Source organism: Macadamia integrifolia, unplaced genomic scaffold (genome assembly GCF_013358625.1).
Source record: "Macadamia integrifolia cultivar HAES 741 unplaced genomic scaffold, SCU_Mint_v3 scaffold635, whole genome shotgun sequence".
Lineage (NCBI taxonomy): Eukaryota > Viridiplantae > Streptophyta > Magnoliopsida > Proteales > Proteaceae > Macadamia > Macadamia integrifolia.
Window position 1 is genome coordinate 172539 of NW_024870503.1, and position 10859 is coordinate 183397.

General features: G+C 40.1%; 2 protein-coding genes and 1 long non-coding RNA gene across 4 annotated transcripts in view; 1 reads left to right on the forward strand and 2 right to left on the reverse strand.

The window, feature by feature from the left end:
- LOC122069540 (xylulose kinase 2-like) overlaps positions 1-7876 on the forward strand; it is a 29537-nt gene extending 21661 nt beyond the window's left edge. For both annotated transcript variants that reach the window (XM_042633590.1, XM_042633589.1), the window contains exons 9-11: positions 6295-6389; positions 6596-6770; positions 7340-7876. In XM_042633590.1, coding sequence (XP_042489524.1) covers positions 6295-6389; positions 6596-6770; positions 7340-7572 — 503 coding nt within the window. In that variant the 3' untranslated portion in view covers positions 7573-7876. The remainder of the gene's footprint in view (positions 1-6294; positions 6390-6595; positions 6771-7339) is intronic.
- Positions 3644-4765, reverse strand: LOC122069542. Its single transcript, XR_006137470.1, has 2 exons — positions 4542-4765; positions 3644-4052 (listed from the first exon to the last, which is right to left on the reverse strand). It is a non-coding gene; the product is annotated as an uncharacterized LOC122069542 (long non-coding RNA).
- Positions 7877-8651: 775 nt separating the features above from the next.
- Positions 8652-10859, reverse strand: LOC122069541 (tubulin alpha chain-like). The gene is made up of 2 exons (XM_042633592.1): positions 10644-10859; positions 8652-10115 (listed from the first exon to the last, which is right to left on the reverse strand). The coding sequence occupies exons 1-2, from the start codon at positions 10734-10736 to the stop codon at positions 8853-8855; spliced, it is 1356 nt and encodes a 451-aa protein (XP_042489526.1). The 5' UTR covers positions 10737-10859; the 3' UTR covers positions 8652-8852.

Consider the following 10859-nt stretch of genomic DNA (forward strand, 5'->3'; position numbering starts at 1 on the left):
TTAAAAGCATTCAAGCACTTTAAAATAAGTTTGGCCGGAACATAACTTTATCATTACAACTCAGATTTAAGTAAACTTAGACTTTTTTAAAAGCTCGTTATACTTAATACAAAAAGTCTCATGTAAAAATAAGATCATTTGATCAGTCAAACTTATTAGAAAACAAGAGCATTTCTCTAAATGTTGATTTTTTATGACTGGATGTGACTTAATGTTGATTCTTGATGACTTTATGTGGTTTAATGTTGATTTTTGATGACTTTATGTGGCTTAATGATTTTTGAGTTTATTCACTTTGTTGATTTGTTTTTCTGATGAGTATCTTGTATTGGTATGATTCTTTAATATTTATGTGGCATATAAGTAGAATTATATAATTTTTTTATTTTCTATTCGTGCAAAATAAAATGGTTATATTAGAACACTAGAACGCTTTGTTCGCCAAGGCAGCTAGGCTGTCACACCCAGCTCGCACAAAACCGAGCCAGTGATCGAGTTAATTCTGGTTAATTCACAAACCTACCAGGATCAACAATACAGTAACTGCAATACAACATACATCTACTAATCTAAGATAAGACTTGTATTTTCAGCGGAAGACCCGTTCATAATAATACCTGTAATTGTTTCCCAAATACTTGTTACCCAAATTGAGTCATAAAAGTTATATACATTTGGGCCCGAGGGTATGATATATATATAAAAATATAACAATTTAAGCATTAAGTAATCAAAAGGGAGTACATAAAAAAAAAATAAAAAAGAATCACTCAGGAATTACAGCTGCCATACAGTACAATCCTCGCACCTGCAATCTGCACTGTGCTCGAACTCATTAGGGACCCACCACTCCTCAGAGGGAAACTCCACAGTGGGGCCTGGCTCCTAATCTCCAGGTGGGTAACCTGAAAAGTCACCTAAAAAGAGTTGTGCACGTGGGATGAACTCACTAGCCCAGTAAGTGGAAAGGAAAACCACACAAGGAAACAAGGAAAACCACACAAACAGTCACAACACATGCGCCTATATGTATGAAATTCATTTTAATCCTATTAGCCTAACATTACTAGGTCATAGGTTATGTGCTACTCACAATCACAGTGCGCGTATGCCCCAGGTACGAGCCACGAACACCATCCCGCGATAAGCCTATAGGGTTGTCGAAGAAGGCCTACCGTTGGTATCGGAATTTAAAATGCAAGTCGACTCCCGGCAAACTTAAATGACAGAAAGTAAATGGATGACTCCACCCGAAATAAAAGTAGTATGATCGGCCATCTGAATATACCAATGGGGTTACCGATTGTCCTAGCTATCAGTCGTGCGTACTTCTAACCGCTGCAGGAGTTCGACAATCGCAACCCGATGCTTCCCCCCAATAGTAACCCAAAACGTAAACCCCTGTTGGGAAGGGTCGTAGCACAAAGGGGTATATAAATCCTAGCCACATGCTTCTACATGAGCATAGTACGATTACATGATGGCACCGCGTCCCATTCCACGAGCCACCATGCACTCGTTTCCAAGCCGACTACGGCATCTAAAATTTAGCATACATATCATGTCCAAATGAGATTCATCCATCACATACATCAAGACAAAATGAATATTCAATCATAACACAAAGCATAGCATATTATATAAATGCACATTCAAATGTGTGATATGGCATATGCGATGTCTAGTCTACACACAAGTGACATAATGACATGGCTAGACTAACATATGTTAAATGATGCATAACATTCTGAAATTAAATCAGAGTCCACTCCCCACTTATATATGTACACGGTGCTTGTACCCGATACGAAAAAGATCTGATGTGTGGGTACGCTTATGTTAAATGGAACCTATCATAAACATAATTGTTTATCATTTCTCTATTTTGGGGTCAAAATCATCATGTTTGAACACTAAAATCGGGTTTAGAATCATAAATGGCGGTTATCCATCAAATTTGGTCCACTTCAAAGACAGGCGGGCTAGAGCCAAAGATAGGTAGGCCTATGTAGCCCACCGGTTACACCAGAGCCCAGAAACTAAGTTTTGGGAACTCAGGTGGGCCAAAACCTGAAGACAAGTAGGCTAAAAATAACCCCTAGTCTTGAAATGAAATTCTTCCAACATCTTCCCCGACTTTTCTCCGGCTTAGGGAACTTGTTTGGGGTCGATCCGGCGACTCAAATCACTCATCTAAGGTCAAATCATGTATCCTCAACCTAGATCTAAGATCAAATCAAAAGAAACAGGAAGATTCTTACCTCTTTCTCAATAACACCAATGAAACCCCAAATTTCACTTCTTTTGCTCAAGAACGTCCAAATACTCTAGATCTTCACCAATGCTCCTTCCAAATCCTTCAAAATCATTATACACACTTTCCATTAGACCTTAGATTTGATTATCCAAGTAGGATTAGCAAGATCCAAGTGGGTTCTTTCCTAAAAATCAAAAAGAGGGTTTAAGAAAGGGGTTTTCCTAAGAATCTTTGGGATGTGTACAATACCTCCCTCAAATCGAAGATCTCGACGAGCTGATCATTAATCCGGGCTCAAAATACCAAGACCCAGCTCCGGTGAAGCTCTACAGTCGATTTTCCCTTTTTCTTTCTTCTTCTTTTTCCTCTTTTCCTTTCTTCTTTTTTCTCTCTCTTTTTTACTCTCCCACCGACCAACTATCTTAATGAGGGAAAAGACAATTAATATCACCTCTTTTATAGCTGGCCCCCCAAAATATCTTCTATTTTTAGGTGGGCTATCTTAGGTGGGTAAATCTCAGGTAGGCTATCTCAGGTGGGCTTCAATGGGAATAAACTCCCACATAATAGATTATGTTGGCACCCACAAATACTAGTACGTACCTTTACTTTTTGTACATGGTCTCGTGGTGCGTGCAAGTGCAAGGCTTGGGTGCACGTATTACACTTGGTACCCGCACGATCATGTCAGGCCAACCCGAGTTCAAGGTCACCCTTGCTACCATATTCCATATGGTACCTGTGTCGGTTCTCTCCGGTTCAGCCCCTATATGATCAAACCAAGTCAATACGGGTAATTAGACCGGGTTTAGAAAGTAGGGTATCACATAGGCAGTATCTCAAACACCTTGGTTGTCTTGCTGCCCTGATAACTATGTACTTGATAGCTCCCAGAGATACTCATAGGAGATTATTGTTAAGAACGGAGGAAGACATGTTATTAATCAAGTAACAAACGGTTAAAATAACATCCCCAAAAAAACCTTTTAGGAATATTCATATAAAACAATAAGGAGTGAAATTATGAAAGATCTCCAACAAGTGTTTATTTTCCCGTTCAACTACACCATTCTGCTGAGGAGTATTATTTCAACTAGTTTATTGTAAAATACTATGCTTAGAGCAAAAGAAAGAATGGCATGTTGAAATATATTCCAAAGCATTATTTGAGCGAAAATATTTAATAGAATAACAGATTGATTTTGTATTTCATTATAACAAGATTTAAAAACAAACAAACGGTACGAATGTTGCGACCTGGTGGTCAAGCAGTCGAAAACAGCCTCTCAACCTTCTCGGGGTAAGGCTGCGTAGTTCCCCTCCCCCCGACCTCGCACATGCAGGAGCCTCGTGCACCCGGCATATCCTATTTTTAAAGACAAAAACTTTGAACAATCTTTCGATAAATACAACCGAGTCAAGTGTGAAGATTGTCTACAAAAGCAACAAAGTACATAAACCCGAACCAACCTTGGATATAAGGATTCCAAATATTAGAGTGAACAAATAAAAGGAAAGACAAACTCCAAGAAACATCCCGTGTAGGAAAGGAAGTATGGTGATATTTTCCAAACTCACAAACTTCACACTCGAAATGGAAGATAAACTTGTACATAGTAACCATGTATTAAAGCATAGAAAGGGACAAATTCCCTAACCGATAATGCTAATCCAAACGAGAAATATTGCTTGAAGCAACAAGTAACCGTCGCAGCAGTAGAAACTAAATCAACATCAAGTAATATAAGCCACCCTTTTCATGCCCTCCACCAATCTTCTTCCTTGTCTGAAGATCCTGGACACAATAAGAAAGATAAAAGGAGACAGCAATTTAGGGCTTTAGTAATTTGACTTCACAATCAAAATATTTAAGGGCACTTGAGGTACATGAAGAACAAAAGATAACAATAAGGATGATGTGGGAATAACAAAACCATGACCAGAAAGCATAGACTTGCTGATAATATAATTTAATGCTGCAGTCATTAACCCAACTGGTAGGAGAGGAAGGTGCAAGAAGTGTGTAGTTCCTGTGTGGGAAAGTGTGGCAGTGGATGAAGAAGTGGAAATCTAAAGCTGTTGAAGACGTTTAAGTATCTGGTTGTAGTCATCTCGAGACATAAAGCCTGATGAACCAGCCCTAGATGTATAGAGGCAGAGTTGGTATCATTAGACAATACCACATCAGAACAACCATCAGTTACTGCTGAATTGACCAACTGTAGTGCTCATTCAGGTTTACCATACTTTGCTCAACACTTATCAACAATGTGACTGGGCTTACCACAATGAGAACAATGGCATAAAGGCTGATTAGACTGCTGTCCTCCTTGACCACTAGCACCACGTCCTCTCCCTCCCCCCTAAACCTCGACCTTGAGCGGGAACACCTAATCCACATCCACGACCATTGCTACCAGTAACAAATGCAAGCTATTAGTAGCTACATATGGTTCCGTACTATACTACAAACATACAAGTAATGTATTATTCTAACGCATCAGTTAAAGAAGAATAGCCACATGACATTAGCAACCAAAAATGTATTATTCCACAACCATACGAGTAATGGATAGCCACATGACATTATTCTTCATATCAGTTGAAGAAGGTGGGGAAGAAGTCAAACAATCCAATTTGCCTTTGGCATTAATATACACTTTGGAAGCCTCCGCCAGAGTAGATAATTTGAGGCACCATTCAACTTAATAGAGGTGATGATGATTTAGAATCACCCATTGGAATCAAACAGATATATTTTCAGCACCAAGAGAAGAAACCAAACCACCGCAATGGGTAGAATACCAAATAATTCTAGATAGAATATGGATCTTGAGATGACTAGAATAGGAGACAATAAATAATTCTGAATCTGACACTCTGATCTTCAAAATCAGGTCAATAATGCCTCCATAATGGAAGAAAAGATCCCCAATATATTAGCTGAATCCAATGGTTGGATTGGCATAATGATTTCTTCAGAATTTAGTAACTTGTAAGGTCTACCAATCCAAAGGCCAGATGAAGACCAAACCTTGGTAGATAATGTGTCTAGTCAAGGGAGATGAATCCCAGAATATCTCAACGATCCAATGGTTGGATTAAAAAATAAAAATAAAATTAAAAAAACCAGTATTCAGGTGCAGGAGAACACCCCAAAGAGGTAGTATGACAGGAAACCAGGGTGCTGCAGGGGGTTACTCTCCACCCCCGCAATGTATCAAACAGAAGATCAACCAGATATAATATCACCAGAACGAAAAAGAAACTCAGGAAAAAAAAAGCGGTGCCGCAGGGTTCTAATGCACAATACAAAGCAAAAAATAATTAAAAAAAATTAAACCAGACTCATATTAAGAGCAACAACTGAAACTTCATGCGCAGGGAACTCCACATCAGCAGAGAACTACTTGTGCAGAGAGAAGATACTATATCCAGCAAAAATATTTCATGCGCAGGTAAGAGATACCATCAGCAGAAAACCAGTTACTCAAGCCAGCAGTTTATATGTTCAGCAGTATCAATCATAACATAAAAACCGTATTTTCCATGCTCCTTCAACTACAGTTTATTAGCAATAATGCACCATTGGTTGCTGCCAACCAAAAGAAAGAAAAATCCTAAAAAAAAAATACTCCCAAAACAGAGAAGTAGAATAAACAAGTACTTATCAGACCCGCTCTGATACCACGTGACAATACCAAAACAGGTTAGATCGGTGTCTATGAGTATGGCAGAATGAAGTAGCAAGGAGAAGAGAGAGAAATAGATGAAAACCTAGCTTATGGTTATTTGTTCTATATACTGTGAGCAAGGCAGTATATTATATAATGGGTGACTCCTTATAGTGATGATCGAGTACAACTCAAGTAATAATAAACCCCACAGTACTACTACTTAGTTACATGGCTTAAACACCACCATAAATAATAAATAGCATGAATTATTAGATGTCACCATCGTTACTAAGCAGCACCATGACTAGAATTTCAACCAAGTTCTAATGTGAACTGTTGAACATATACATATGTTTGCAGTTGGTTTCCACCGTTATGTTCTTGAGAACTTTGAGGGTGACAGTTTGGCTGGGTTAAAAGAGCATGAAGTGAGGGAATTCGATGCTGCTTCAGAGGTTGGTAATTTTCAATAAATCCATGTTGAATTGCTTAGTTGCTACCAGCAAGTACCATCTGTAGAACCCTCATTTACACTTTGGGGTCCTTGGATGAGATCTTGAAAAGGACAATCAAGTGGATCATTAGTAAACAATCCATTTTCTATCAATATTTATCATATCATAAGGCAAATGACAGTAAATTTTCTTCTCTTTCACTTCAGGTAAGATCAATTATTGAAGGTCAATTTCTCTCAATGCGAGCTCACGCAGAAAGGTTTGGGATGCCAATTCCTCCAAAACGTATGATAGCAACAGGTGGGGCGTCAGCAAACCAGAGCATTCTTAACTCAATTGCTTCTATTTTTGGCTGTGATGTCTATACAGTCCAAAGACCAGGTAAGAATCTGTTATATCAATGTTTTATTCCCCTTTCTTCCTGTTCTACTTACTTTCTTCACAAAGAGAAACGTGAAATTAGACTGCCATCTGATCTCAATCTCATTAGGCTGTCTCTGGACAGACAGAGTGGCCACAAAATTGCTTGCCACACACGGGGTCTTCTCCCGGAAGCTATTCAAGTGTGGCTGCCATAATGTGATTGCTTCTTGTGCTTCCAAACCAACACTGAACTACAAAGCAGTCAAAGGCATAAAATGATTGGCCTGACAAATATTTCTCCATGATACTTGCATTCCTCTTCCCTCTATTGAACCTTAAAACGTGATTGCTACTCAAGTTAGCCTTTTCTTTTTAGTTTTTGTGAGTTTTTATATACCTTTTAGCCCATAAATTCAACGAGATGATGCTCTGCACCACAACGGTTGGTCTGGAAACCAGTTTGGTTGCTTAACAGGTGCTAAATCTAAATTGATGGGTATTTTTCCTTTTCTCCCCCCCCCCCCCCCTTTTTAAATTCTGTATGTTCCTTTTTATGACATTATAATTCAGTCTTCCTCATTTTGCAGATTCTGCTTCCCTTGGTGCTGCTTTGAGGGCAGCCCATGGTTGGCTGTCCAATAGCAAGCAGTGTTTTGTACCCATCTTATGCCTTTACAAGGATAAACTGGAGAAAACATCTCTCAGTTGCAAGCTTTCAAAGACGGCAGGAGATCCACAACTCTTTTCCAAATACACCTTGTTTATGAAGAAGAGAATGGAAATTGAGGACAGCCTTGTTCAAAAGTTAGCTCGCTGGTAAAAGCTAGAAGGAATACCGCAGAACATATTGCAAGTTTCATGGAAATGAAATATTCTTCTTATACAATCCTAATCGGATATGTTTTAATAGAATGATTATATAGTTCAACCATTTTGTTTATACTGAGGTTGGATTTTTTACATAAACTCAAAAGGCAGGCATTTATGTCAGTTACTTTATATTCATGTCTGGAGGATGATTTGCTTTCAGCAGCAAGTTGTTGTATTTACATACCATAAGTCAAATTGTTAGGCTTATTCAATTTTAAATGGTGTGGTATTGAAGAGATGGAAATTTTTACTCATCTGACTGAAAAAATTCTTTACAGGCAGATGTTTTTCTTCAATCACAGGAATATTCAAGATTAATGGTCCTTGAATCCGTAGGGTAACCGCACTAGCTTAGTTTGTTCTTCAATGACTTCTGAGGTTCTCATAAGTTGCAGTTCATCTGGTATATTAATAATAATAATAATAGTAACAGATAAGAGGATGGTTTGCCAGGATCATTTAACTCCACCAAAGTAGAAAGGTTCTAACCATTTACCATCCACCCTGTAATGGCTTCGAGGACCACTCTAGTAAGGAGATCTGAAATGTTTACTACTGTTGTGTCTTCATGCATCGAAACCTGTGACACTTTTTAAGTGCAGCTAATATGTTAATCCTGTGATTTACAGCTTCTGGTAGAATATGCCCAAGAAAACTGTGAACAAAGTCATCAATGTAAAAGCGCTTTAGAAGTTGCTCACGGGCTGCACCACTTCATGAAGCATAAAGAAAAGAGCTCTTGGTCTTCCAACCATGATTGCTTCTCCAAAGATAAACAGGGTAATGAACCATCGATCTGTTTCCAATCCTTCGCCCGGGGAGGGGGTGAGGTTAGCTCAGGGGTTCCAACGTAGATCACTGGTTGAGGGATCTGTCCAATTAGAATGGAATCACCTGGATCAAATTCTCAATTCTGCCTGATCAAGTATCAAATTAGATCAGTTCATGTCTGATCTTCAGCTTACTTGAATGTTGGTTATGTTATAACACACTATCAAAACTCCATGAAAGCCAAGGGAGTACCAAGCATTTGAAACAAGGCATATTATATAAGCAACGAGCCAATATGATGATTCCATAACCCTAGAAAATTATTGCAGTAATGGCAGGATAACAGTATCTAACAATCCAGAACAAAACAAATCCGGACATATGACCTTAAAGCACCACCCCAATGACAAATTGAAAACATTGAAACAACACCCAAACTAAACACACACTGAACACATCTTAGTATTCGTCTCCCTCATCACCATCTTCTCCCTCAGCAGACTCAGCACCAACCTCCTCATAATCCTTCTCAAGTGCAGCAAGATCCTCACGAGCTTCAGAGAATTCTCCCTCTTCCATTCCCTCACCAACATACCAGTGCACGAAGGCACGCTTGGCATACATAAGATCAAACTTATGGTCAATTCTGGAGAACACCTCTGCAACACTGGTCGAGTTAGAGATCATGCAAACAGCCCTCTGAACTTTGGCCAGATCACCTCCTGGAACAACAGTTGGTGGCTGGTAGTTGATACCACATTTGAACCCAGTTGGGCACCAGTCCACGAACTGAATTGTCCTCTTGGTCTTAATGGTGGCCACCGCAGCATTCACATCCTTGGGCACAACATCACCACGGTACATAAGGCAGCAAGCCATGTACTTACCGTGGCGAGGATCACATTTGGCCATCATGGACGACGGCTCAAAAGCACTGTTGGTGATCTCCGCCACTGAGAGCTGCTCATGGTAAGCCTTCTCAGCCGAGATGACAGGTGCATAAGAGGAAAGCATAAAGTGGATCCTGGGGTATGGGACCAAGTTAGTCTGGAACTCTGTCACATCAACGTTGAGTGCACCATCGAACCTCAGGGATGCAGTCAGGGACGAAATGACCTGAGACACCAAACGGTTGAGGTTGGTGTACGTAGGTCGTTCGATGTCAAGGGAGCGCCTGCAAATATCATAGATGGCCTCATTGTCCAGGAGCACAGCAACATCAGTGTGCTCAAGAAGGGAGTGGGTGGAGAGGACACTGTTGTAGGGCTCAACAACAGAGGTTGAAACCTGAGGAGATGGATAGACGGTGAAGCCAAGCTTTGACTTCTTTCCGTAATCGACAGACAGACGCTCCAAGAGAAGCGATCCCAGACCAGATCCGGTGCCTCCACCAACAGCGTTGAAAACCAGGAAACCTTGGAGACCAGTACAGTTATCCGCGAGCTTACGGATCCGATCCAAGCAGAGGTCGACGATTTCTTTCCCAATGGTATAGTGGCCACGGGCAAAGTTGTTAGCAGCATCTTCCTTGCCACTAATGAGTTGTTCTGGGTGGAAGAGCTGGCGGTACGTCCCAGTCCTCACTTCATCAATAACGGTGGGCTCAAGATCTACGAAGACAGCGCGGGGGACGTGCTTCCCAGCACCAGTTTCGCTGAAAAAGGTGTTGAAGGCATCATCTCCTCCACCAATCGTTTTGTCACTCGGCATTTGGCCATCAGGCTACAACAAAATGCATATCATAAGAAATAAAGAAACTAAAAATGAATAACAAGACTAAACAAGGACTAATCCAGAGAGAAACTGCAAGAGAGAGAGAGAGAGAGAGAGAGAGAGAGAGAGAGAGAGCCAGATCCGGCGCGAGATCTGACTAAATTGCAAGAGATAAATTTTCCGACGTAAAACAATGGGAAACAGAACCGAATTTCACAAACTGTATAACCGAATGATACATCACACCGTTACTGAACAAAATCCTACAAAAGCAGATATCAAACAACATAGATGACACATATCTGGGAATTCTGAGGGTGAAAACCCTAGATCAGAGCATAATAAGAATATTTTCGGAGAATTACTGAATTATATCAAACATTATCGAAATGAAACTACAAGAACTCTTTACGAACCTACGGATCTGAGAATACACCAAACGAAAATGTAAATCAGGGAAAATAAAACACAAAACGAAAAACAGATTTAAGGAAATAACAAAAAAAAGGGTAAATTGATTCAGATCAGAAATCAAACCTGGATGCCATGCTCGAGGCAGTAAAGTTCCCAGCATGCATTGCCGACCTGGATACCGGCCTGACCGATGTGGATCGAAATGCACTCTCTCATTTTCGCTTAGCGAGAAGGTTATTTCGAAGGGATGCGAGAAATGTGGGAGAAAAAGCCAGCAGGAGGAAAAGGCAGCAGACAAAGATGAGCGTTTATTAAGACGCCCTTCGATGAGAGATGACC

Coding starts and splice junctions, on each gene's coding strand:
- LOC122069541 (XM_042633592.1), bottom strand. CDS start 10,736: ATGAGAGAGTGCATTTCGATCCACATCGGTCAGGCCGGTATCCAGGTC. Junction 10,116..10,643: donor GCCTCGAGCATGGCATCCAG/GTTTGATTTCTG, acceptor ATTTTGTTGTAG/CCTGATGGCCAAATGCCGAG.